We start from the raw sequence: 22,863 nt of genomic DNA on the forward strand, positions 1-22,863 counted from the left end.
AGGAAATAAAGCTTACACTGCATGTCCTGTGGGGAATGTGCCTTACAAGCAGCACATTTCTAGTGCTCTGCACTTCAAATACCTTCCCTGTAGCCAGAAGTCATAGCAGCTAAGGCTAGTTTCCCTTGGAAAAGCTATGACTTACACAGGAGAACAGGCACGCCACCCCTGCCCGCTCACCTGAGACAAGACTTCCCTCACTACTAGCATTTCTCACAGTGACCAGCCCCAACTCCTCCCAGCTTTCTTCTTCTTGTAGACCTACATCAAGCTCTGCTCAGACAACCATGCTGCACAACAGCTAAGGATTGGCAGAACAGCTGTCTACAGCAGACCCCAGGTGTCCAAGAGGTGCAACATAACACCATGCTTAGAGTGGAAGACAGAAGTTCAAGCAGAAGAATCCAGCCAGGAGCTTTACATCAGTGAGAAGTGTCTAGTGGCCAGGCAGCACGCTGGTACAACTAAGAACAGGCGCTGGCTGTCCTTACCTGGTCCAGTGCGCTTCAAAGAAGGCAGAGTAATACACAATGGTGGGCAGCAGAGCAGAGAAGCACCAGAGCAGCAGGGTGGGGAAGAATTGGGTGATGATGGGGTTCTGCAACAAGACAGAGAAGAGACTGCATGTTACACAGTGTGCGAGCTCTTGCGCCAGCCACAGGTAGAGCTGCCTTTGCTGACGCCGAGTCCCCAGCACCGCGGCTGCCACTGGACCCTGGCCAGGCTCAGCACCTCCCTCATGGCCAGGCTGACAGGACCTGGGGAACACTGACAATCTCTCTCCCTATCCCCTCCCTCGCAGGGGCTGTTGTGCCTTGGGGTGGTTCCTATGCTACCCATCCTGCACCTGTCTCCAAAGGCCTTACATTGAGGTACTCCACAGGCTTGGTGACATTGAACTTGTCCATAGTGGTGATGATGATAGCAGGGGTGGTGAGGAAGAAGAGGAGGATGAAGAGGACCACATTGATCACAAGGCAGCGGATCCACCAGATGAAGCCCCGGATGGAGAGGTGTTCCCTGGGAGGAGGGAAGGCAGGCATCAGGATGGCTGCATGGGGGAGAAGGGCAGATCCAGGCCCTCGCATGCACACCACAGCCCAGCCTGTGTGAACAGCACTTAGGGCGCCAGCCTGAGGCTTTTCCCTTCCAAGTCAGATCAGACTTCTAGCTCAGCCAGGCTGGGCTTCAGCAAGAACAACTCATTCAGTTACCAGAGGAGCAGACAGGGAGGGAGACAGCGAGGATGCACCCCTTTTCCATGGCAGGGCCCGCTGAGCCCCACAGAGCAGCTCACCAGTAGATGTTCTGTGGGTCAGGGGCATAGCTGACTGTCCAGTTGGAGACGTGGAGGGACTCACTGCAGGAGGAGGCCCTGGGCTCCCCATGGCATGCACAGCCCTGGCACTTACAGGCGTTGAAATCTTTGAGGATTCTGGAGAAGAATAGAAAGGGGGAGATGCTGATGCAGAGGGCTGGCAGGGACAAGCTGGGGGGGAAGCCTTAGCGCTGGCATTCATCTGATTTTAGGCGAGAGGTGGGACAGGTCACCTTCCTGGGGAGGACGGGACCCTTTGCACTCACATGGCTGTGATGGTCTCATTGTGGAAGGTGACAAAGGCCATCCCCAGAGGCTTTTCATTCACCTTCTCCTTCTCCCGCTTGTAATCATCTTTGAGCTTCTCCTCCAGCTTGGTATAGTACTCGATGGCCTCCACCTGGGCAGAAGGACAGGGGTCAGAGCAGAGACCTGGGGACCCAAGCCCCCATGTGCCCCACCATCTAACACCTCCAGCTCTCTCCCCACCTCCTCGCAGCCCCTGATGACACAGCAACACAGGTGGCCACAGGGCTTGGGGTTGATCATGGATGGAGTGCTGTCTTTGCTCTGCAGGTTGGTGAAGTAGATTCGCCCACGCTCAGCTTTCTTCCTGAAACAGGAGAGCGGAAGACAAGGAAGGAAAGAAAGAGGGTGGCTCAGAAAAGCTCCTGTGGCACCAGACTTGAAGGAGAACCTGTGGCATCGGCCCACCCTGCCTTCTCTCCCAAACCAGGGGTTACCTCTCTGCGTCGAGGAACATCAGCCGGGCCACATCATAGCAGGGACGGGCCTCCAGGACGGTACAGTTGGCGTAGGCCTCCCTGCAGATGGGAAGCACCAGCTCATCACACCCAGCACCAAAGGCTGTACCCTCAAGCAAACCCCACGCATCCAGGACTTCTCTCCTGCCCTGGACCGAGCATCCTGATGCATAGTAAGAGCTTGCTGGGGGCAGCAGGGGAGCCTGCAGGCTCTGTCCCTTATAGCAGAAGCAACACATGGGGCAAACACTACATCCTCCAGGCTCTGGCACAAGGAGCCTCTTTGGACTTTCACTCTGTGGCAGCAAGGCACCCCTCTGATCTCACACCCCCTCTCTGCCTTCATGGGCCACAGGGCTTGGGGTAAGAAAGAGGTGGAAGGGTTCCCAAAGGGTACAAGGCATTTATCCTCTCCCCATGGTGCTTCTAAACATGGCCCTGACAGTGTGTTCACTGAGGTCCTGATGGAAAAGGAATTTCATTTTTTTGTTAAAAAAACGAAAAAACCAAAAAAACCAAAAAAACTTTTCTACAAGGACTGTGATCAGGGCAGAAGCAGCAGCACAACATCCCATAGTCACTGCGCTTGAGCGCCTCCTGCCTGCATCTCATCTCTGAGCTTGACTACATCTCAGGACATGCCCTGTCCACTACTTACTAGGCTGACCCCCTATGGCTCTGCAAGAGATAGCTGGGCATATCCCAAGGCACAAAACCAAGGACACTGCACATTCAGATAAAAATTTGTGCAGAAAAACAACAGAGATGCCCAAAATAAAAGTGTTCACCGATTTTGACTAGCTTTCTGCTCTCAATGTATTATTGCCATTCCAGGTAACATGAGTACTACCTCAATAAAAACATCCCCGTTACAGAGCAGCCTTTAATTAGGGTCACAGTGAGACTCACTCAAAATGCTTCTTGATCTTCTCTGGCTCAGCATATTTTGAGATCCCATTGATGAAGAGAGTTCGCTTAACCTGGAAGGAAGGAAGAAAAAAAGGGGAGGGCAAGTAGGTGTGGATAGTGTGGAAGACCGGATTGTAGCAAACCCCTCCAAGGCCTGAGTCAGCGATGGGAAAGGACAGCCCCATCAATTCTAGCACCCAAGGCTCCCCCTCTCCTATGCTTCCACTAGCTGTTGGCATCCTGCATCCTCGTGCGCTGACAGGCTAGGGACTTATACTGTAGCTGCCTGAACAGAAACAGGGGGTACCCTTAAGAAACCAAGAAGGCAAAAGCAGCTGGAGCAACCCGAGGAAGGCATGGGGTCCCCCCCAACACGCTGACCCAGTGCAGGCTGCTCCTTTTTCCCCACAGGCAGTCAGGGCTGCTGCTCTGGAGATCTGCCTTTGGCCAGGTGGAATAAAAGAACAGCCAAAACAAGACAGCCCCAAATTGCTGTGGGAAGTGGGGTGCTCTGCACTCTCTCCAAGGCCACCTGACTTGACAGAAGGGCATAGGAAAATGTGCCTGGGAGAGTGGCCAGATCCTGCTCACCAAGTCATCCTCTTTGTAGCGCATCTTGGAGGTGTGACGGCGCATGCTGTACACTGTCAGCAGCAGGTACAGGAAGGCAAAAGATGTGTGCAGCCATAGCAGGTTATTCCTGTCACAAGAGAGACCACAAAGGCCAATGCAAGGTTGCCACTACAAGTCTGTATATGGCTAGTTAGGCCCTGAAGGCACTGGGGCCATGAGCAGAGTAACTGGCATGGTGCCCACATGCCCTACAGCCAACTTCCAGGAGCTCAGCCTGGAAATTGGAGCAGGGACAGTAGCCTCACAGCAAGGGCAGAAACGCAACCTTCAAGGAGGTGATGCTCTGCAGCAAGTGGACATTTACAAAATACCCCCTTAAGGGCCTCAATTATCCATCCCATCACTGCCCACACATACCCAGAATTCAGGTTAGCGATAGTTGTCCTCCCAAAGCTGTAGGCATTGTTTTCTAGGGAGAAAGAGGCAGACACAAGCACATTCAGTCATAATGAGTGGCACAGAGCACCACTGGGGTGGGCTATGGCAGGAATCTCACCTGCAGGACACCCCAAAACCCAAGCTGCCCAGGATGACCCTTTGGATGCACCACGCTTAAAGTGGGACAGCAGTCAGGGTTTGTCTCTGTGAGTCCTGTCCTGCCTTCCACTGCTCCCCAGTGGTCTGGCACATGGTGTTGAAAGCAGCTCCCCCTGCCCAGCCAAAGGCTCCCTGCTCTCACCTAGTAGGTCCCCTGAGAAGTTGACAGGTAGCACAATGCCCACAGAGAGCACACCCACAGCCACCAGCAGCCCGATGATGTGCCTCTGGAAGGACAGGTAGTGCACCGCATCACCCCCGCACTTGTCCCGAATCTCATCATCCCTGCCGGGGAGAGAAAGGCTGTCAGGCAATCTTCTACATTCCCTCAAGTGCTAGAAAAAAGCACAGGGTCATGGCTGCCCTCCTGGTTTGAGCCCACACAGCACCCCTGGTTCTGCCCTCTGGACCCGTGGCCAGGCCCTGGGGTAGGGAGCCCAGCACCCAGCCTTGAACCAGCCTGGGCAGAAACCTCCCCATGCAATGCTTACTGCAGCTCCACGCTCCTGCCCTCTGCCCCCCAGGACAGGGAGCTGGACACAAGCAAACCCCACCTCACACCATTCTGGTGGGCCTTGCCTCCCCTGCTGAAATACGGGATGTCTGACACTATCCCACAGCACTCTGAAGCCAAGAAGTGCTTAGGAGACTACTCCTGAGCATCATCAGGCTGGAGGTGTCTTCCTGCATCCTCCAGTCCCCTCTGTGCCTTTCCTCAGACAGCAGTGCCCGTATCAAGAGTCCCAGGGAGAGGAGCGTCTCTGCAGAGCAGTGGACAGTGTTTTTGAGATGGGACTGCTGGAGAGGCAGGGGAGACCTGGGCTGGGTGCCCTGCTCTGTCAGAGACTCACTGTGTGACCTTAGTTTTGGCTTTAAGACTCCTCATCTAGTCCCATCTTTGCTTGTCCTCTCCAGAGGACACACTTTGCTTGTGTTCTTCAGAGAAGGGGCTGCAGCAAGGGCAGCAGCTTCACACAGCTGTACTGCACTGGGTGTCCTAACACCCTGCACTGCCTCTCCTTCTTCCCCATGTGGTTCCCCCATGCAGGTCCTTGGGCACTTACTTTATCCTGAAGATGGCTGTCAGCCAGGAGCAGAAACCCTGTGCAGAAAAAGAAGACAGGAGGGTCTCGCATCACTCCATGTTCCCTTATCCCTGCTCCTGTCTTCAAAGGCTAAGGGGACCAGGCTGGTGTCCTTGCATCTCCACAGACTTGGCTTGGGGGGGACAGACCATGAGCACCCAGACGTGCAGAGCCACAGATGGGCCAAGGTGAAGGAGATGACAGTGCTACTCCATGAGGCACAACACAGGCTGGACTCTGCCATGTGGCCGTCCCCTACCAGGTCAACCTCCCAGGCATCCTGTGGGCTCCTGGCTAGCATAGAAGCTCTCCACAGCCTAGGGACACCCAGAAAATTCACCACACAGGTACTTTAGCCATCATCCTGGACAACAGGAGCTCTGCAGGGACTGGGAAGGAAAGCTGGGCCAAGCCAGTGCTCCTCAAAGGACACCTGGGGGAGGAATATTTCTTGGGAGCTTCACCACCCACCCATCAGACCCTGTTATCCTACTGAACTGTGTCTCCCTTTTAGAGAGGAAAACAGCAGTGGAGATAAAGGTGTGAGGAGGAGCTGGCAAGTATTGTTTGTAATGCTGAGATTATAGGTTGGACAGATGTCCATTAAGCCACAGAGATGTACAGCCTACTTATTTAAGCACATGTCTAGAAGCCACATAGTTATATCTCCTTTAGCTCTACAATGTGTGGGACCTAAGGCCCGGGGATGGGCAAACAGCATTTCTTCTGAAGAGCCCTTGGTTCAGACAAGCTGTGGGCTCCTGGTCACTCAAAGGCAAGGTGTTTGACTCTTGCTGTTACTCACGTTGTCCCTCTGGTCGAAGTCCACAGAGCTGGAGACGGAGGTGAGGCGCTCGTAGCGGTCATGGTTGTCAGAGTGCAGGGCGGAGGCTACGCTAAAATGACAAGCAGGAGGCGAGGGAGAAAGTTAGAAGATGTGAGGAGGCAGCCTCGCTAGGAACCAAGGGCACCCAGAAGATCAGAGGTTAGTTCAGGTCAGTTTGCCCCAGGTAAGACAGAGAGGCAAGATCAGAGAGCAGAGGTAGCAGTATGCAGAGACCCCTCCTCAGACAGCACCCTGTGCCCAGCAGCCCCCATGGGCTTGGCCGTGGACGCTACTCGCTCAGCACCTTCTGAGAGGCACCTGTGTTATGCAGCAGCCCCTGCAAGGAGGGGCTGGCGGCTTCTGCCATGGATGAGAGGTGAGGTCTGTTTAGCACAGGGTTTAGACAGAGGAGAGGAGGTGGGAACCAGAGGGTGCTGCAGCCCCTCTGGCTCCGGTGCAGCCACGAGGCGGCAGCCCCAGCACTCCGGAGAGGTGCTGGCAGCAGCTCCGTCCTGGAGGGCCTCGCTTGCCTTAGGGAAGAGGAAGGCTGGGAGTCTGGTGGGCTGTATCCCACTACACCAGTCCTCCCCACCCTTAGTGCTTCAGTGCAGGGGAAGCCAGGAGGAGAAGGAACACAGCTGAGTCCCAGAAGCTGTGCTGCCTGGAGCCAGCCTCAGCTGGGCCTCCTGACTGGAAATCCCTCCGGCAGGAGCAGGGCAGACAGCTAGAAGTGAATGACCACAGGCTAAAGGACAGGAAAGCAATAGAGGTGAATATCCCAGGCCACTTTACTCCGGGCACAGGCAGGGACCTAGACGAAGAACCTGCAGCAGAAGCATTCAAGGCAGACAACAGCTCCCACTACAAATGGGGGTGGAGGGCAGCTGGCAAAGGAGACAAGAAAATGGTCCCGAGACCTAAATTAAATAGCACTTGCAAGATGGCAACAGCAGGCTGGGACCTTGGAGGTGCAAGAGGTATGGCTGATCTGAAGGCTAGAAGCAAAGGAAAAACACAGATGAAAACATGGTCTCCCTGTAACCAGTACAGACTCAAGGTGGATTAGATGGGCAAGAACCTGGAGAAGAAGCAGCTGAGAGACAAGTGCTAAAGACAAAGTGGATGACACTATGGGAAGGAGAACAAGCAAAGACCCTTATGACCCTGCTAAAGGAAAGAGGATGGGACACACGGCCTCCCTCAGAGCAGAGCAGAGCAGCACCTGCTGAATCCCTAGCTGGAAGTAACATAGAGAGGGGAAAGGAGATTAGCTGAAGGTCATGGGACTACAGCAGTGCAGATTAGACAGTGGTGTGCAGCCTTGCAACTGCACAGCCCAACACCCTGCTCTGCTGGAGGGACAGAGGGAGCTTCAACCAAGCTCTCAGACCTTCAGCCCTTTAAAATCCCAGAGGCCTTGCAGGTGGCCACAGGGAGCAAGGGTGAATTTCTGCTGTCCACAGCCCCAGGGAGAGACCAGCACAATGACATGGCGTGCTTTTGGCTCCTCAGTACTGGAAAAGCAGAGGGCAGAGCAGAAGCAGCACTGGAAGAAACAACTGAGAAGAGTGCCGTGTTATGAGATGACCAGGCTAACTCAGCTCCATTCAGGAGGATGCAGAGATAAGATGATCAGCAGTGCTGAGAAGACAGAGGAAGCCAAACCTCGCCAAAGATGGAAAGCTGGAAAGGGAGCTCCAATGGTACCTGAACCTAGCTGGAGACTTTTTAAAGCAAAGCACTAACAAAGCAAGTAGGTGAAGGCAAGGTTGCCCTAAACTGCAAGAAGATTAAGGTGGGACCCTGCCCACTGCCCCAGGTTTGGTGCTGGTCCTGCCAGGGAAGGAGAAGGATGGAGTCTGAGGCACAGCTAGCCTCAGGCCAAGGGAATCACAGGCTCCAGGAGGGGAGGCCAGACATGCCGTGGAAAGGGCTTGCTGCCATGCAAGGCAGGCAGTTGCTGTGTGGGTGGCAAGCCCCACAGGGCTCTGCGATCCCTGCCCTTACACACAGAGGTGCAGGTAGGTTGCCATGACCTCCTGGTGCAGACTGACTCACCAATTAAGAGTGCCGATCACTACTGCAAGCCCTGGCAAGAGGCAGGACAAGGGCACTTGCTGGTTCTCAGGCAAAGGGACACATCAGAGGAGGATGTCCTCCCACACCAAGAGCGATGTTGCACATTCAAGGGCTTAGAGCACCAGATGGCATACACATGTCCCTAACCCACCACCTGCCACTGCACCCCAGCACAAAGAACAGCTGGGATGGGAAGGTGCCACCAGCCTTGGAGGAGCACAGCCAGGACAAAGTTTCCTCGCTGAGCTCCACAGGCTTTTGAAAGTTTCTGGCTACCAACACTGTCCCAGCTCAAGCAGTAGGTTTGGGTGCAGGGCAGGGGTGCGGGCGTCAGCAGAGAGCTCCAGCAAGCTCAGATGAAAAACGTGAGCAGGAAAGAACAGCCCCCTGGAGAGAGACAAGCACTTGTGAGGATAACTGAGGTGGCCCCCCCTTAAAACCCTCAGAGCACAACAGCTCTGCTATCTCTGCCTTACTACCCCTGCAAGGTGTTAGCAGTGAAAAGTTGCCAGACACGCCTGGAGCGGGGCCAACTACTAGTGAAGCACCCAAGCATGAGCGAGGGGTCCCCTCTATGCCATGTACCACAGCTACCACCACCTCTGTTTTCACAACTCTGTCTGCTCCTTTGGGGGCAAGGAGCAACTACAAAAATAGGGCATCCCTGCACCCTCTGAAGGCAGTAGCAGTGGCAAGCCCCTGCTTTGCAAGTGATGGAGTATGAGAAGTGAGGCTGCAGTTTGCTGCCCTGGCCTCAGACATGTGTCAGTCTGGCTGGAGCAACCATCACAGGCTCTGCACTGCCAGCTGATCATCTCTGCAGTGTGTACCACCCAGCCAGTCAGCAAGGCATAAGGGATGCTCTTTTCTTAGGCATAAAAGCAGCAAGAAAGAGGAAAGAGCAGGGAGGGAGAGGTCCATGGCAATGCTTAATGGGAAACACCAGGCCAAGGTGCCAGAGGATGCTCTCAGCAGCACTGAGGCAGGAAGTTTTCTTCTGCAGGGGCAGAGAGAAAGGACAAAGGTGCTGCCTTGCTGGGCGTGCTGCCAGCTGGGGGTAGGTGGCAAGGGACAAGGGCCAACACTTGTCATGATCCCAGCAGCCTCATGGGTAAAGGAAAAAAAGAAGTCTTGCAACTCCCTGTCAGATCCTCTCTGTGCACCCGCCTGCCCTTGCAGCTGTCATGGAAGCAGCCCTCACGGCACCCTGGCATGAGAAGGACCAGGCAAAGGAGGCTCCCCTGCACCTGGGTGACCCAAGCCTGCTGTGGGCTCAGGCAACCAGGTTTACTTTCTCCACTGTAAGGCAGAATAGCTGGACACGGGCAGGTAGAGCAGGGTACGTGATGTGGCACCCTCTGCCTCGGGTGGGATTGGGAGCTCCTTGGCACTGCTGCCCTCAGGGAGCATTTAAGGGCTACTAGGGGAAAACAAGGGTGCATCCAGCTGTGGTAGTGGCTGACACAAAGTGGAGGGAAAGAGAAGAGCACAAATCCACTGAGAGGCACAAGTCCAAGCCCAGACTCCCAGCCGCTTAGATTAGTTCAGAAGCAAGACAGAAAACTGTAAGAGAAAAGGAGAAAGAGAGAGAGTGCAAGCAAGAAAGAGAGAAACAAGACCCTGAAAAAACGACATACTATTCCCGCTCCTCTCGCTCTGTCTGCCAGCGTCGGCGCCTGGGGGCATAGAAACACAAAAGGAGAGGTTACAACCATGGGAGCAGGCGCTCGGTCTCCTCTGTCTCAGACAGCTATGCACCCAACAGGGCTCCACACTGTCCTGAGGAAGAAAAACCTGCCAATGGTCAGGCTGGAGAAGATCTTCCTTCCAGAGCCCAGTGCTGTCCCAAGCCACAATGCCCCAGAGCCCCCGCTGGCCCAGGGGCAGAGTGCTTTGTTGCCAGCTAAAGGGAAGCTGGCTTTACCGGGAAGGTGGCCTGGCTCCACACCATGGGTGTCCCAGCGAGCTCCTGAGGGATGGGGCCAGGCAGGACAGCCTGCTGGGGCTGGCCCAGCTGCCACCTGAGCTCCCTTTCCATGCCTCTCCTCCCCACCCAGGCAGCCAACACACTTGCATCCCACCCTCCTGAAATGCTCATCCCACCCCATGGATGGGCCAAACAGCAGGTGCTCCTCCCTGGGATCCTGGTCCTGGTGATCTGCAGCCATGCTGTCCCTCTCCCCATGCTTACCGGCTCTCCCCCACCAAAAAGCTGACACCCCTCTGCCTTTCTGCCTACAGCCACTGCTCCCACTCCCTCATACCCAGGGTGCTCAAGCATCACCTCTAAGAAGGGCCAGCCCTCTCTCCCCACTGAAGGCCAGAGCTGTGCAGCCCCTGTGGCTACCAGCCCATGCTTAGGTCCAGATAGCTTAACCCTGAGGAGCTGCTGTCCTCTCCCTAGTGAGGTCTCATATGGCTATTCCCTTCTCCTCACTTTCCCCCAATGCCCCTGCATTGCTTATTTCCCCAGCCAGGCCAAGCAAAAAGGAGCGGAGGAGCCACAGGGACACAGCTGCTTATCTAATGCTATCCAGGACCGCTTATCTAAACCAGATTTCCTGTTTCAATGCTGGAAGTAAACAACTCTTACTCTTTCCACTGTCATGCACAGAGTGCTCAAGAGAAGCTTACTTGAGTCTGTATCGCCAAAGGAGCCAAAGAGGCTGGAGTTCAGTCCCATCCAAGACTTTGGGCACAATAAGCTCGTGGAGCTGATCAAGGAGAAGAACCACCTACCACAGTCAGCCTTCAGAAGCCACACTTTGCCTCCAGCACACAACAAAGCACCAAGGGCACAGCAAACCACCCCTGGAGAGAGGCAGACTACCTGCACAACCCCTCTAGCTTAATCAAGGAGAGTTCCTTGTTTGGCACTGGAAGAAAATAATCTTTGTCCTACCTTCTGTGCTGACAGCAAAAATGAGAATAGCATCACACTGCTGCGGAGCTGCCATTCCCAGTGGGCCCCGGCTTTGCCAACAGACACCGTAGCCCACAAAAGCATTGGGCAGGAAAGATCCATACCCACACCGACTCATCAGTACTTGGGATGTGAGCTAAACTCGCATTAGCACAGCAGTACTGCACCTGGAAACACAGCCTACCACTTTCAAGTGCTCTTAACAAGAACTGCATCCAGTAGAGCCACAAAGACACCTTCAGAGCTTAACAAAGCCTTCACTGTGGCAGCCCTCACCCTTGCTGTGACCTCTTTTCCTCTCTTGACCCTCCATCTGCTGTTCCTCTGTAAGGACCCCTGCACACCTCTGTCACTATAGGGACCAAAAGTGATATGGAGCCAGCAGGGACCACTCCCTGTGTTGGGAGAAGGATGCTGTAACAAAAAAGCTGGTAAGTGGGGATTTTTCCTGTGCCTGGAGCTCCGGGGATACAACTGGCATGCTTGCATCTCCTCCCCAGCTGCCTCTGGCACACAGAAGGGGATTTATCCCTTCTGACCCGCAGCAAAGAAGGGTACCACTCATGTCTTGTTTTCCTGTTCCTCTCCTACGCTTACCTGTCAGCATCAGTCACCAGGGCCAGGCGTCCGTAGTCCCAAGCAACTTTACGCAAAATTGAAAAGACAAACAACAGTGCCTGGAAGAGAGCAAAGGAGCAGCTGTGAGATGAGGCGTTGTCCAGCTCTGTCCTTGCCCTCTGCGTGCAGAGCCACAGGAACAGGGAGGGTAGGAGGGGACAGGACTGCTCAGCTAATGGCACACTGAGGCCATGGGACAGCACAAGTTCTCCAGGGCTGTTAAAATCAGACTATCTGGATGGCTGTGGGAGGCAGAGGTCCAGGATGCAACACACAGTAGCTAAGTTAACTACAAGATCAAAAGGCCCTCAGGTCCCAAGGAGGCAAGATTACGGCTACAGCATCTGTGGTCATGCAGTTCCTAAGGAGGAACAAGCAATGCCTTTGGGTGGGTAAAGCTGCAGGGACTTGGCACCGTAAGTGGGAGTTTTGGGATGCAGAACGGACCTAACCTGACCCATGTCCTTAGGAAAATTTGCAACGCCCTTCTATGGGCTCAGTGCAGTGGTATTGGAATTAGGTCAATAGTGGCTAAGGGACACGATCAGGACCATAAAGTCAGCCAGCAGCAAAGTCTGGGATGGCATTTAACTCCAACTCCAAGCCCTTAACTCCAACCACCCAACCACAGTCCTCCCTTCATGGCTAATTAGGAGAGAAGGTGCTGAACCAACAGTAGGTAGACTTACGAGAAAGCACATAAAGTCGAGGGCTAGGACGGTGGGCACCCCACCAAAGGGTAGCCCCTGCAGCACAGTGCTGCGAATGCGGGCACTGTAGCAGTAGTCCTTGGTGCTGTTGTTGCATGTGGAGGCTTTGCAGGAGGCCCCTGCTGAGCCCAGGGTGGCGATCACGTAGGGAAGCATCTCTACAGCTTCATCGTCTTCCCTGGGAAAAGGAGAGAAAGGCCTGGTTAGACACACACCAGCTGGATGACAGTGTAGCCCTGCTGAAGTCAGGGGTCAACCTTGCCTGCTGGCTCAGGCTCCTCTATGCTACAGGATTTCCCTGGGAACCAGGGTCCAGGGACAAGGTCATCTGGAGAAGCCTGATGAGTTTGAGGGGTGCTGGAAGAGTCTGGGTGCTTCAGCAGCTGTGGTCCCACCACACACAGTCCCAGAGCTCCCTTCCTTGTTCCCCCACTCTCTCACCACTTAGGTGCGCCTCCTTCTCAAGGGCTACTCTTCCTGAGGACGCAGTGTCTCAGCCCCTTCCCCTCAGCAGGGAGAATGTTTAGGCACAGGAAAAAATGAAAGGGTGGGGTGGTGGGGGCATGAAGTCACGTCTGGATGATGGAAGCAAACTGCTATGGGACAGTTGCTGCATCATGATCCCACAGTTTCCTTTGCCTGGCTGCGTGCCATTAGCTTTATTAGGCTGAATCACCACCCTCGGCTCACTGCAGGCCTCAGCCCCCAGGGCACCCATCAGGGGCCAGTTACACCCCCTGCTTGTTTTCCTTCCTTCCTCTGACTTGGATGCATTTAGATGCAACCACACAGAGGGCAGAGAAGAGGCTTAAGCTCTACTATTTAGCTGGTCAAATATTTTATTTATTTCAGTGCCCTCCACAAATTGCTACAAGACCCACAGCTGGGCTTGGGTCAGCATCACTGTTTGGACATGGGGAGATCTTCCTCTTGTGCAGAGCAGCTCCATGGGAAACAGAGAAGACTATGCTAGCAACGGATAAATGCAAATTGAGCATCACCAGGATGGTCTAGAAATGACAAATCGACAGCAGAAACACAACCACATTGTGGAACAGGGACGAGAAAACCCCATCAGCTGCAGAAGCAAGCAGTGATAACAGATGGGAAGATCTACCCAGGCTGTCGATCCCTGAACCACTCCTTTTACACAGCACCCACCAACCACCCCAAATCCTTCACTACTACCACATACCATGCAGAAAGGCTGGCTAGCACAGCATCACTTCTGGGCAATGCTCAGGGGCTGCTTACCCAAGCCCAGAAATGGCATTCTGGTGGCCTGGGTAAAAGAGCTGTCACTTACCCAGAGCACGAGAAAGCCACCACCACTTCCCTGCACTGGTTTCAGCCTCTTGTCCCAGCAACGTCCCTTGCCACCAGCCCTGCCCTTCTAGCTCCACATTGGATGGTGACATTAGCAGAGAGGGCGCAGGGCTCTTCCCACCAGCTCATGGGTATATCCTGGCAATCTCCCGCCTGGCTGCAGAGATTTATCAGCATCACAGCACACTGCTGGCTGGATAATGACCACCAAACTGTTCACTGCAGTGTCCTACAGAGCTTAGCTTCAAAGTGATCCCTCCCAGCTCAGCTGGTACGGATGCACAGCTGCAAACCAGCTGAAGCACCAATGACAAAGGGCACGGCAACAAGCAAAAGCCCAGCTGGGTACAGGCATTGAGGGGGGTCAGCCAAATTGGAAAAGCCACCAAGCAGTCTATTAAGAGATAGTCACAGGTACAGAGCTAGAGCATGGCCACCAGGAGCAGAAAAAGGGAGTAGAAAAGCAGAAGAAGAAAGCCAAGCCATGAGATTACAGTTGGGAACCAACTGGGGAGCCAGGCAGGATAATTCACCCTGGCTGAACTAACAGGAGACTGGGAAGCTCCACGGGAGGGATGGGAAGAAACGATGGGATGAGACTCACCAATGTAAAGTCACACGCTTTGGAGCATGAATGGTTATACCCCTCTGTTTTCACTTCCAAAGTGCCAGACTAGATGGACTCATTGCAAAGAGAAATACCTCTCATTCCTCATTTTGGGAATCTTGTAAACGGTATCTTGCAGCAACCAGTTCCAGATGTTGAGTAAAAGACTGTGATCCCACTGCAACTCCACAGCATTCGGTTCTCCTTACATAGTGGCAAAGAATAAAAGCCTTTGCTTTTTCTAGACCTGCTAAGCTCACTACTATTAAGTGCTCCCTCCTTCCCATGACACAAGGTGTCTTCCAGCTCTAACCACTCTCACGCACATCCCCAGTATATCCTCTTTTGACCCTATGGAAAGGTGACCAGAACCGCATACCATATCCTGGGTAGGGAAATGACCTTGACTGCCAGAACAGCATCCTGACGCTCTCAGCATCTCTTCTTATGCTACTCCTCGTGTGGCTGAGCATGATTTACTTGTCTGATGGCATCTTTGCGTATTGAGGAAAAGTATCTCTGTAGCTGGCCCACAATGCTGCTGCCCTGAGTAGTCACAGTAATTTAGAAGCCAGCCATGTTCCAGAACAAATCATTCCTTCCATACACCTGGCTGCACGCTTCTCAGTACCCACTTTCTCATTGCCTCACACCACTTCACGCAGTGTCGCTCTGGAGTCATTTCATTTTGACAAATCTGAATGACTCCAGGGTATCTGCAGATTTTGGGTAACTTGCTGCATATTATCTTTTCTGGGTCATTAATAGTGAAGGACCTCATCCCTCTGTTTGTGTCACACTGAAATTACTCATTCGCTCCTACGCTTTGTTTGTGGACCCTCAGCCATTTTCTGATCCAGGATTCTACATCTCCTCCACTGGACATTTTCTTAACAGTCTTTTGTGAGGAATTTCAGAAGTTTTCTGAACATCCAAGTAAGTTACACAAGCTGACTGAATATTATATATTATTTTACCAAAGTACTGAAAGACTTGCAACAGATAAGGGAAGTATGCTTTTTCCTCTGCAGAGACCAAACTGTTTACCTCATTCCCGCATGTTTTATGGCTCCATTTTCTGGTCGTCTTTCTAACAGAAACAAGGCTCATATGCTCACATTGCCCACAGCCCTATCATAATCATTATTTATACAAACCATTACGTGTTCAAGACAAACTTCACAAGCCTATGGGTAATTTAAGCCACATTTCACAGAGACAGGTCCCAGAGATGTGTTTTTTTTCTGAAGCCTAGAAGATGGACTGGAAGGGACTGGAGATAAACCTTCCTAGCCTCTCCAGTAACCCAACCAGAACAGCCAGTAATGGAAAAGCTGTGGCATATGCCCAAGGCTTACACTGCCTCCTCATCAGCCCAGCGAGGCAGCACAGTGGCAGTCAGCACCATCCTTAGGTATGCAACATCCCACCTGGCAAGCACAAGAAGGGGCTCCCCATGGAGACAGAGGTGCTTCAGGTGTGTGGGAAGGCTCAGAAAGCTTGTAGAGATGTCTGGAGCACTTCTGCCCTTTCAGCTCCCCCAGCTGCAGGCACACCCAGCAGCAACCTACCACATCAGGTCAGACCCACCAAGGTGCCCAGCTTCTTCTGGGGTTACAACATGAATTAGGTAACTAAGAAAAAGCTTGGTGGTCATCTCTGCAGGCTCAATTGCTAGTGCCTACCTAGTACCCTTCATCCAAAGACCCTTCCCAGGAGCTGATCAGCTGAGCAGGAGGCTGGCTGGTCTTGCCAGGCACAACGCAACTCGTGGGCCTGGCAATACCTCTGTCCTCATGCTTGGTTCGCGCCTTGGTCTCAGACAGCTGCTCCAGGGGACCCTCTATCCCCACCCTCAACCAGGCAGGGCACGCTGCAATGTGTCCTGTGCTGCAAGGTGCAGAGCTGGTCCTGGAAGCAGCTGACATTGGGTGCAGTGTTTTAAGCAAAGCACAGGTGGGCAGGAAAGGTGGCACTCGCAGCAAGCACAGTCTTGTGGCACAGCAGCATACTTCCCAATTACAAAAGGAAATCCCCTCCAGCAGCGCTTGTCCAGCAATGATTGCCCCCCCTCCCCAAATACACACCTGATGCCCTGCCCCCACCCAAGGCAGGTATGGTTTGGCAAAGCTTTCTGTTCAGATCCCACTGCCTGCCTCTGGGGAAGGACCCTGCGTGCCTCCTTACACCTATGTTGCCACTGCAGGTAAGAGAGCCCCTGTGACCACACAGGCTGTGCCGTGCCAGGACGTAGTTAAAGGTGCCTTTCCTGGTCCCTCCTTCCCCTCGAGGGCTGTAGGACAGGGCGAGCTTGGCTCAGCCTGGGCTGAGATGCTAACATCAGCATGAGCTCCTGCGCATCAATAGAGCCAAGGCACAGGGAGTTGGTGGGAAGCTGTTGCGAGGGCTGGGAACCAGCCTGAGGTGTCCAAGCCCTTTCCTGACTGTGAGCACGGCTCCCCACCACAGCACACAGCAGGGCCAAAGAGGCAGTAAGAGCAGGACATCAAACCAGGTCCCATGCAAGCCCTGGAGCCTTCCCCTCCTGCACTCTGCACATTTATTGCTGACTTCCTCAAAACAGCAAGGACAGCACAGAAAGACTTGCCAAAAGGCATTTTCAGCTCTTATTCAGCAATACCGGAATCAAACACCTTTTCTATGAGCAGCGGGAAGGGGGGAGGGAGGAACGGCAGTCCCCCTGCTTCCCCCATTCCCAGAGAAGCCTGCTCCCTGCTCTGCACCACAGCCTCTACATCCCCAGCAGGACCAGCATGTCCACACTGCCCCATGCTTCTACACCCATGCGTCAGGAGCAGAGGCATCCCACTTGCTAGCTGAAGTCCCTAAAGCACATCCCACCAGGTGCTGCAGTGCACACAGCCTCCAGCCCAGCTCCCGCCTGCTAAGCCCTGTGCACACAGTCCTGGGAACTGCTGCTCTCGAGGGCTTGGCAGGCGCTCTCCTCCTCCTCCTCGCCTTTGTCCTTGGCCTGTAGGTCAGCACAAGCTCACTGGGTTTTCCTCTTGGATGAGCACCCAGGTAGGAGCCAAGCAAGCCTCCAAGCTCCTGTCCATCCATTGCAAAGGGAAAGAAGGGAAGAAGGCAGCATGAGGCTGGGAAGGCCACAATGACATGCCTTGGCCCTTCCACAGCTGCGTCTCAGCCTGCAGAGTGCATGCATCAGGATGCTCCTGGAGTCATCCCACAGTCTGGGCAGGTGGTGACACCTGGCAGAGGCCTGAGGGGTTCTTGCAGGGCAGGGGACCAGGAGGTGCCCATCGAGGAAGCTGCCTGCCCCATGCTGAACTCTGTCGTGGCACAGTGTGGCTGGGGCACGCAATAAAAAAACAGCACTGCAGGCCCTCCCAAATGGAGCATTTCCCATTCTCCTCACCAGCTCACCCTGGAGTCTCTGCCCCTCAGGCCCAGTGCTCACATCCTCTGCCGAACCCCTGGCACCAGGAGGAAAGAAAAAAAGAGAAAGTGCTCTGCTGGTACTGGGGCAGGAGTGATGTAGGAGCCGGCTGGCCAGCTTACAGGCAGACAGATGCGCCAACATGGGCAAGTGTCTAACTGTTCTTCCAGCCACACCACTGATGTCAGCCAGACATAAGGAGGAGGCCTGAGAAGCGCCTGAAGAAAAATATAAATCACTAAAGCATATGCCTGCATTTGCAGCCAGAACAACGTAAGCACACAAGCTATGTTTATTTGTTTTCTCACCGGTAAATGGTAATAACCCCATCTGTAATTAGAACAGCGAGACTGTGCTTGGGTAGAGACGCATTCATTTATGGAAATGTGACAGTCTTACAACAGGCTGGGGGCACAGAGACAGGCAGCCAGATACCAGCAGGTCTGGGGTTAAGATACTAGAGATTTCCAGATTTAAAAAAAACCCCAAAACCCACAACCCAAAATTTGCTAAAACTCTAGGACATGATGTTCAGGGAGGTGAGGTGCGTTTTGGTTCCTGGCCCCAGAGGGTACTGGGGGCATGGCCTGTACTTTGCAGACCTGCTTCTGTGGGGTCCCCTTGGCCTTCCAAGCACCATAGGTGATCCATGCCTCGACGTGAGGGACCTGAGCCTGGAGGACATGCTACCCTGAGCCCCCGCCTGCCAGGGCAGCACAGACCTGCCTGCACTGGGCACTTGGGGACCCTCATGCAGCAGCTGGCACCCAAGGTTGAGGGAGCCTTTTCACCCCCCAAAGAGCCACCTAGGTTACCTGCACCTTGATGGCAAAGCCTAGCAGAGCTCTGTGCAAACTGCTTGCAGCCATGAACAGACCACAGGAAGAAGAGTCCAAGTCTTGGTAAGCGAGCAGGGAAAAGCCTCAGGAGACATGGACAGAAGGGGGCTTGCAAATTAGCTGAAAGCCTTTCCCAGAGTACAGCAGCAAAGAAAAGGGGTAAATAGCACTCTTTCTGCAGACAGACCAGAGGGAAAACTGCCCTGCACCATGCTTCAGACCTGGCATGGGGCTTCAGGCAGCCGAGGGCCAGATAAGTGCTGATGTGCCAGGTGCAGCGAGGAGGAACACGATCTACAAAGGGAAAAAGCATCAAGAAGCAAATGTGCTACTGGTGCATTTCAAACAAGCCTGGGCAAAGCACCAACGAGCATACAATAGGGATCAGTCCTGTATCACCAGGAAGGAGGAGGGCCTGCCAAAGCCCTGCATCTCTCTGCCTCCTCTCCATCTCCTCCGGTCAACATACAAAGCTCCCTGCACGCTTCATCATCTGAATGAGCTAGCCAAGCAGACACCAGGCCTTCAAAGGTTTGATCTAGCAGGCTTGGCTTCTTCAAAGCCAAAACTAAGTGCACCCTTGCTCTGGGTCCAAAGTCCTTCCAGCTGGCTTTGCATCAGGCCTCAAATATCTACTAGCAAAGGGCACCTTTTTTTGTGCATATCAGCTCCCAGCCCCAGTGTTGGCAGGTACTGTCACGACCAGCCCCCAGCCCCATGCTGCTTCGAGCACCACTTTGCAGCAGCTTGCATACTGCTGGCTGTGTACATCCCACTGCTTGGGAGCCCCGGTCCTGCTCCCAGCACAGCTGCAAGCACAGCCAACCACACAAGTGACTCATCTGCGCTGGGACAGTGCCTGGCAGGGATGGAAGTAGACAGTAAGAGTGGGGAGCCTTCGGATCCATGAGAAACCTGGGTTTGATTTTCTCCTAAAGGCAATCGAGACCTACAGAGATCACTTCATGAGCAAAATGGGAAGGAAGCATGGCTTCCCCACGCAAAAGGAAGAGGGGACCTCCTCCCGACATTCTGTCCTGAACCTGCTAGAGGGTGATCCTGAAGGGACACAGACATTTTGGAGACCCCTGCTTAATTCCTGGGGCTCAGTACTGGGCTGCTCCTTTGTTTCAAAGGCCTGAAACAGGATTGTTTGAAGAACTCCCTTCCCTAGGAAAAAACACTCCACAAGCTGGGGAATCTCAACATCAGAGGAATCTTCAAGTTTCAGGTGAAACCAAGACATTTTATTTCCACAACTTCATCTTGACAGTCCTCCCTTGACCAGGCCACACAACACTTCTTTCTTGGAGGTTATTTTCTCATCCATGATTTTGAATAAGGAAAAGAGCTTTTGGGCACTAACTTCCATGAAGGTCAGGGAACCTGTCCTTTTCAGAACTCTGTCCCTTTCAAGATCACCCAGGATAGTCAACCACAAAACCTTGCCTTTGAACATCAGCAAAACCCTTCATGCTGCCTTTGCCCATTGGAAACTGTCTGCCTTGCCAAGTGATACAGACTTAGCTCCAGACAGCTAGGTCTTTTTTATGCCTCTTTTTAACAGGAAACTCCCTCCAGTCTGCTGGTAGTGCTTTCAAGTCGTATGGTGCCCCGAACATAATGTACCATGCAAAGAGGGGTTGTACCATGGCTTGAAACCCTGGTATGCTGTGGTTCATGCTCCTCTCATCTCAGCTGGCCAATCTGCCCTCAGACTAAAGGCTCTTTGGTCTCTCTGGCTCTGCGTTTTGCTCCCATGTTGCACCTTGCTGCCCTCCTGCCTCAGTTTTCACATCCCTTTGGACTGGCTGCTCCTGGGCAAGGGGTGTCTGTCCCTGTCTGGCCATCGGGAAAGGGCTCATGGTGTCCCCTTCCTCTCCAGGGAGGTTTGGTGTAACAGTGGCACCCACGCAACATCATGCTGCAGCTCTGCTGCCAAGGCGGCAGCCCAACTGCCTCCATCTGGCTACAAGGAACCAATATGGCCATGGCACCCAGCATTTCTGCACCACTAAGGAGAGGTGCCCAGCCCCATCTTGTTTGCCTCCTGACAAACACTATGGAGTCTTGATGCCACATGGACACCCCCAGGGTCCCATCCATGTGTCCCACCCTAGTCCACAGCAAGGGCCCGTCTCCTCCTCTGCCATTAAGAGTAAGCCCAAACCTATCCAACAGTTCTCCACACCAATCAGCTCTCAGTCTTCATGGCAGAGTCACAGCCAACCTGAATTGCATTAAATTTTGAGTGTTAGATTTCCTGAGTCACCAAATCAAACACTTTAGTTCCAAATATATCTACCTGTCACTTTCCCTTCAAGCTCCTGGGCTGTATATCTATCAGAAAGAAATCAAGTTTGTCTGCCAGCTTGTACTTTATAAAGAAGTACTGCTTACTGTTTGGCTTCCCTTGTTTCCTGTAGGCATACGCTGGTAGTGATACAGCAAATGCAACATAAATAAGTTGAGTGGTGAGACTGATGAGGTGCTGGACTTCACGCTGTATATTCTGCAGAGCGGTGGCCACATGGCAACCAAGCCCTGGTTGGGAGTAAGTCCCAGAAAACAGGGCTTCCTCACCTATCACCCAACACCCCAGCAGTAGCAACTTTACCAATTCCCAACAGACACTTACTAAAACCAAGGATGGAAACTCCACCTCTCACACCAGTGGTTTTCAGCTTCTGGTTTATGGATCCCCATAGCACATGGGCTGTTCCTCAGGTGTTACCTTCTTGGTTGCCTACTACATGTCTGTTACCAGCGTTTACACTGCTTGCACATGGTCTGCACTTTCCTTGCAAAACATTTGTGGGCCTGCCCCAGGTTGACTATCTTATACTTCATTTTTTAGGTGAGAGTGACTATTCATACAGAATCTTTACTGCACAAGTATCACTTCAGCTTTCGAGCACTGTTACGGAGAGCTGTTCAGGTGCATGATATCTGGCTCGGCTGAAACATGGACCAGTCTCCCTGGTGAACCCTTATTTAGTCTGAATTTTTCTATGTTCTCCTCCATTTCTTAAGTGACCAAATGCCATCTTGTCCATGTTGCACAGGTACACATTTTTAGCAGGAGCTTTGCACCTCTCCCAGCTCTCATCCCTTTTCCCTTTGTTTATCAGTAAGCTCACCTCATCTTAGAGCTTCTTTTTTATCTCTGATCTTAATCCTCTTGTGCATAGGGGACTATTAACATACTTGCCTTCCCTCATGCCCCCTATTTGTCCCCTACCAGTTGTCACAGACTGGGTATTCTCATCTGCACCCAGCTTTTCCTCTTGAGTGAAGCGTATGTATGTGTCTAATAAAACCAGGTTTTTGAGCCAGTCTCTCAAGGTCACATTGACTGTTTCCTCCTCACTTCTGCATGACAGGAGCCTTTACCTCCTTGCAGCACAGCACTCAAAGACGCAGGAATTTTGTCCAATGGGCATGATTACAATTGCTTACCTACAGAGTGCAATCAGTACTTCCCACCAAGGAAACCCTTGGTGATGCAAGTCACCAAGCAGTGGCAAGGAGCATCTCTCAGTTGTCCAAGCCACCTCTCAGGGCTCCACAACTGGCTCCTCACCAGGGGCTGGTAGGATACCCTACTGCGTCAGCCATGGGAGCATCCCTACTCCTTACTCTGCAGCATGCAAGCTGCTCACTCAGAGGTTATTGGGGGTAAGCCTCTCTCTCGCCCGGTCCTCCTGCCCTAAGCACTGACAACACCACACACAGCATGCACAGGGTCAGGGCATTATCTCTCTTGGATGGTACTTCAGAAAAGCTTCATGCCCCTGCTTTTAGCAAGTGCTCCATAGGGACCCAGGAAAATTGAAACCTTGCATCAATTCAGGAATGGTGGCAAAGTGGGTGCATGGGCTGCTTAGAGCAGCATCCCTGGAGATGACACTTAGCAGCACACAGAATAACCCTCCTTCACATCAGAAGGTGAGGCAGCTTGGCACTAGCAGGGAAGGGCCCACCAGCCTGGCGCTCTCATCCAGCAGGAAACAGGGGATGTAAAACCAGGAAGCTGAGAGAGAAACCCGTTCCCCTGTGGGCACTGGGGGGCAAGCAACCAGGATGCTGCATGACCTCTAGCAGCAGCAGCCTCTCCATGTTGCTCCAACAACAGGAACACGTACTCCAAACCCTGCACCTGCACCCTTCCTATAACAAATAAATGCCAATTCTTTTCAAAGGTCCTTAAGCAGATTGCAGCTACAAGTGTTTGCATTTCACAGACTGGGGATGTTCTCAACTTTTCCTCA

At 53.1% G+C, this 22,863-nt stretch overlaps 1 protein-coding gene across 2 annotated transcripts in view; it reads right to left on the reverse strand.

Moving 5' to 3' along the window:
* Positions 1-22,863, reverse strand: part of TMEM63B (transmembrane protein 63B) — a 48,753-nt gene that overhangs the window by 6,917 nt on the left and 18,973 nt on the right. The window contains exons 2-16 of one of the 2 annotated variants that reach the window (XM_052806671.1): positions 12,382-12,580; positions 11,672-11,751; positions 9,789-9,827; positions 6,052-6,142; positions 5,226-5,263; positions 4,304-4,446; positions 3,982-4,033; positions 3,583-3,691; positions 2,992-3,062; positions 2,062-2,142; positions 1,808-1,931; positions 1,585-1,718; positions 1,298-1,435; positions 867-1,020; positions 492-598 (exon numbers count right to left, since the gene is read on the reverse strand). In XM_052806671.1, the coding sequence (XP_052662631.1) occupies positions 492-598; positions 867-1,020; positions 1,298-1,435; positions 1,585-1,718; positions 1,808-1,931; positions 2,062-2,142; positions 2,992-3,062; positions 3,583-3,691; positions 3,982-4,033; positions 4,304-4,446; positions 5,226-5,263; positions 6,052-6,142; positions 9,789-9,827; positions 11,672-11,751; positions 12,382-12,558 (1,538 nt within the window). In that variant the 5' untranslated portion in view covers positions 12,559-12,580. The remainder of the gene's footprint in view (positions 1-491; positions 599-866; positions 1,021-1,297; positions 1,436-1,584; positions 1,719-1,807; positions 1,932-2,061; positions 2,143-2,991; positions 3,063-3,582; positions 3,692-3,981; positions 4,034-4,303; positions 4,447-5,225; positions 5,264-6,051; positions 6,143-9,788; positions 9,828-11,671; positions 11,752-12,381; positions 12,581-22,863) is intronic. The other variant, XM_052806672.1, reaches the window with a different exon arrangement.

This window comes from Harpia harpyja, chromosome 13, assembly GCF_026419915.1.
Source record: "Harpia harpyja isolate bHarHar1 chromosome 13, bHarHar1 primary haplotype, whole genome shotgun sequence".
Taxonomy (NCBI): Eukaryota; Metazoa; Chordata; class Aves; order Accipitriformes; family Accipitridae; genus Harpia; species Harpia harpyja.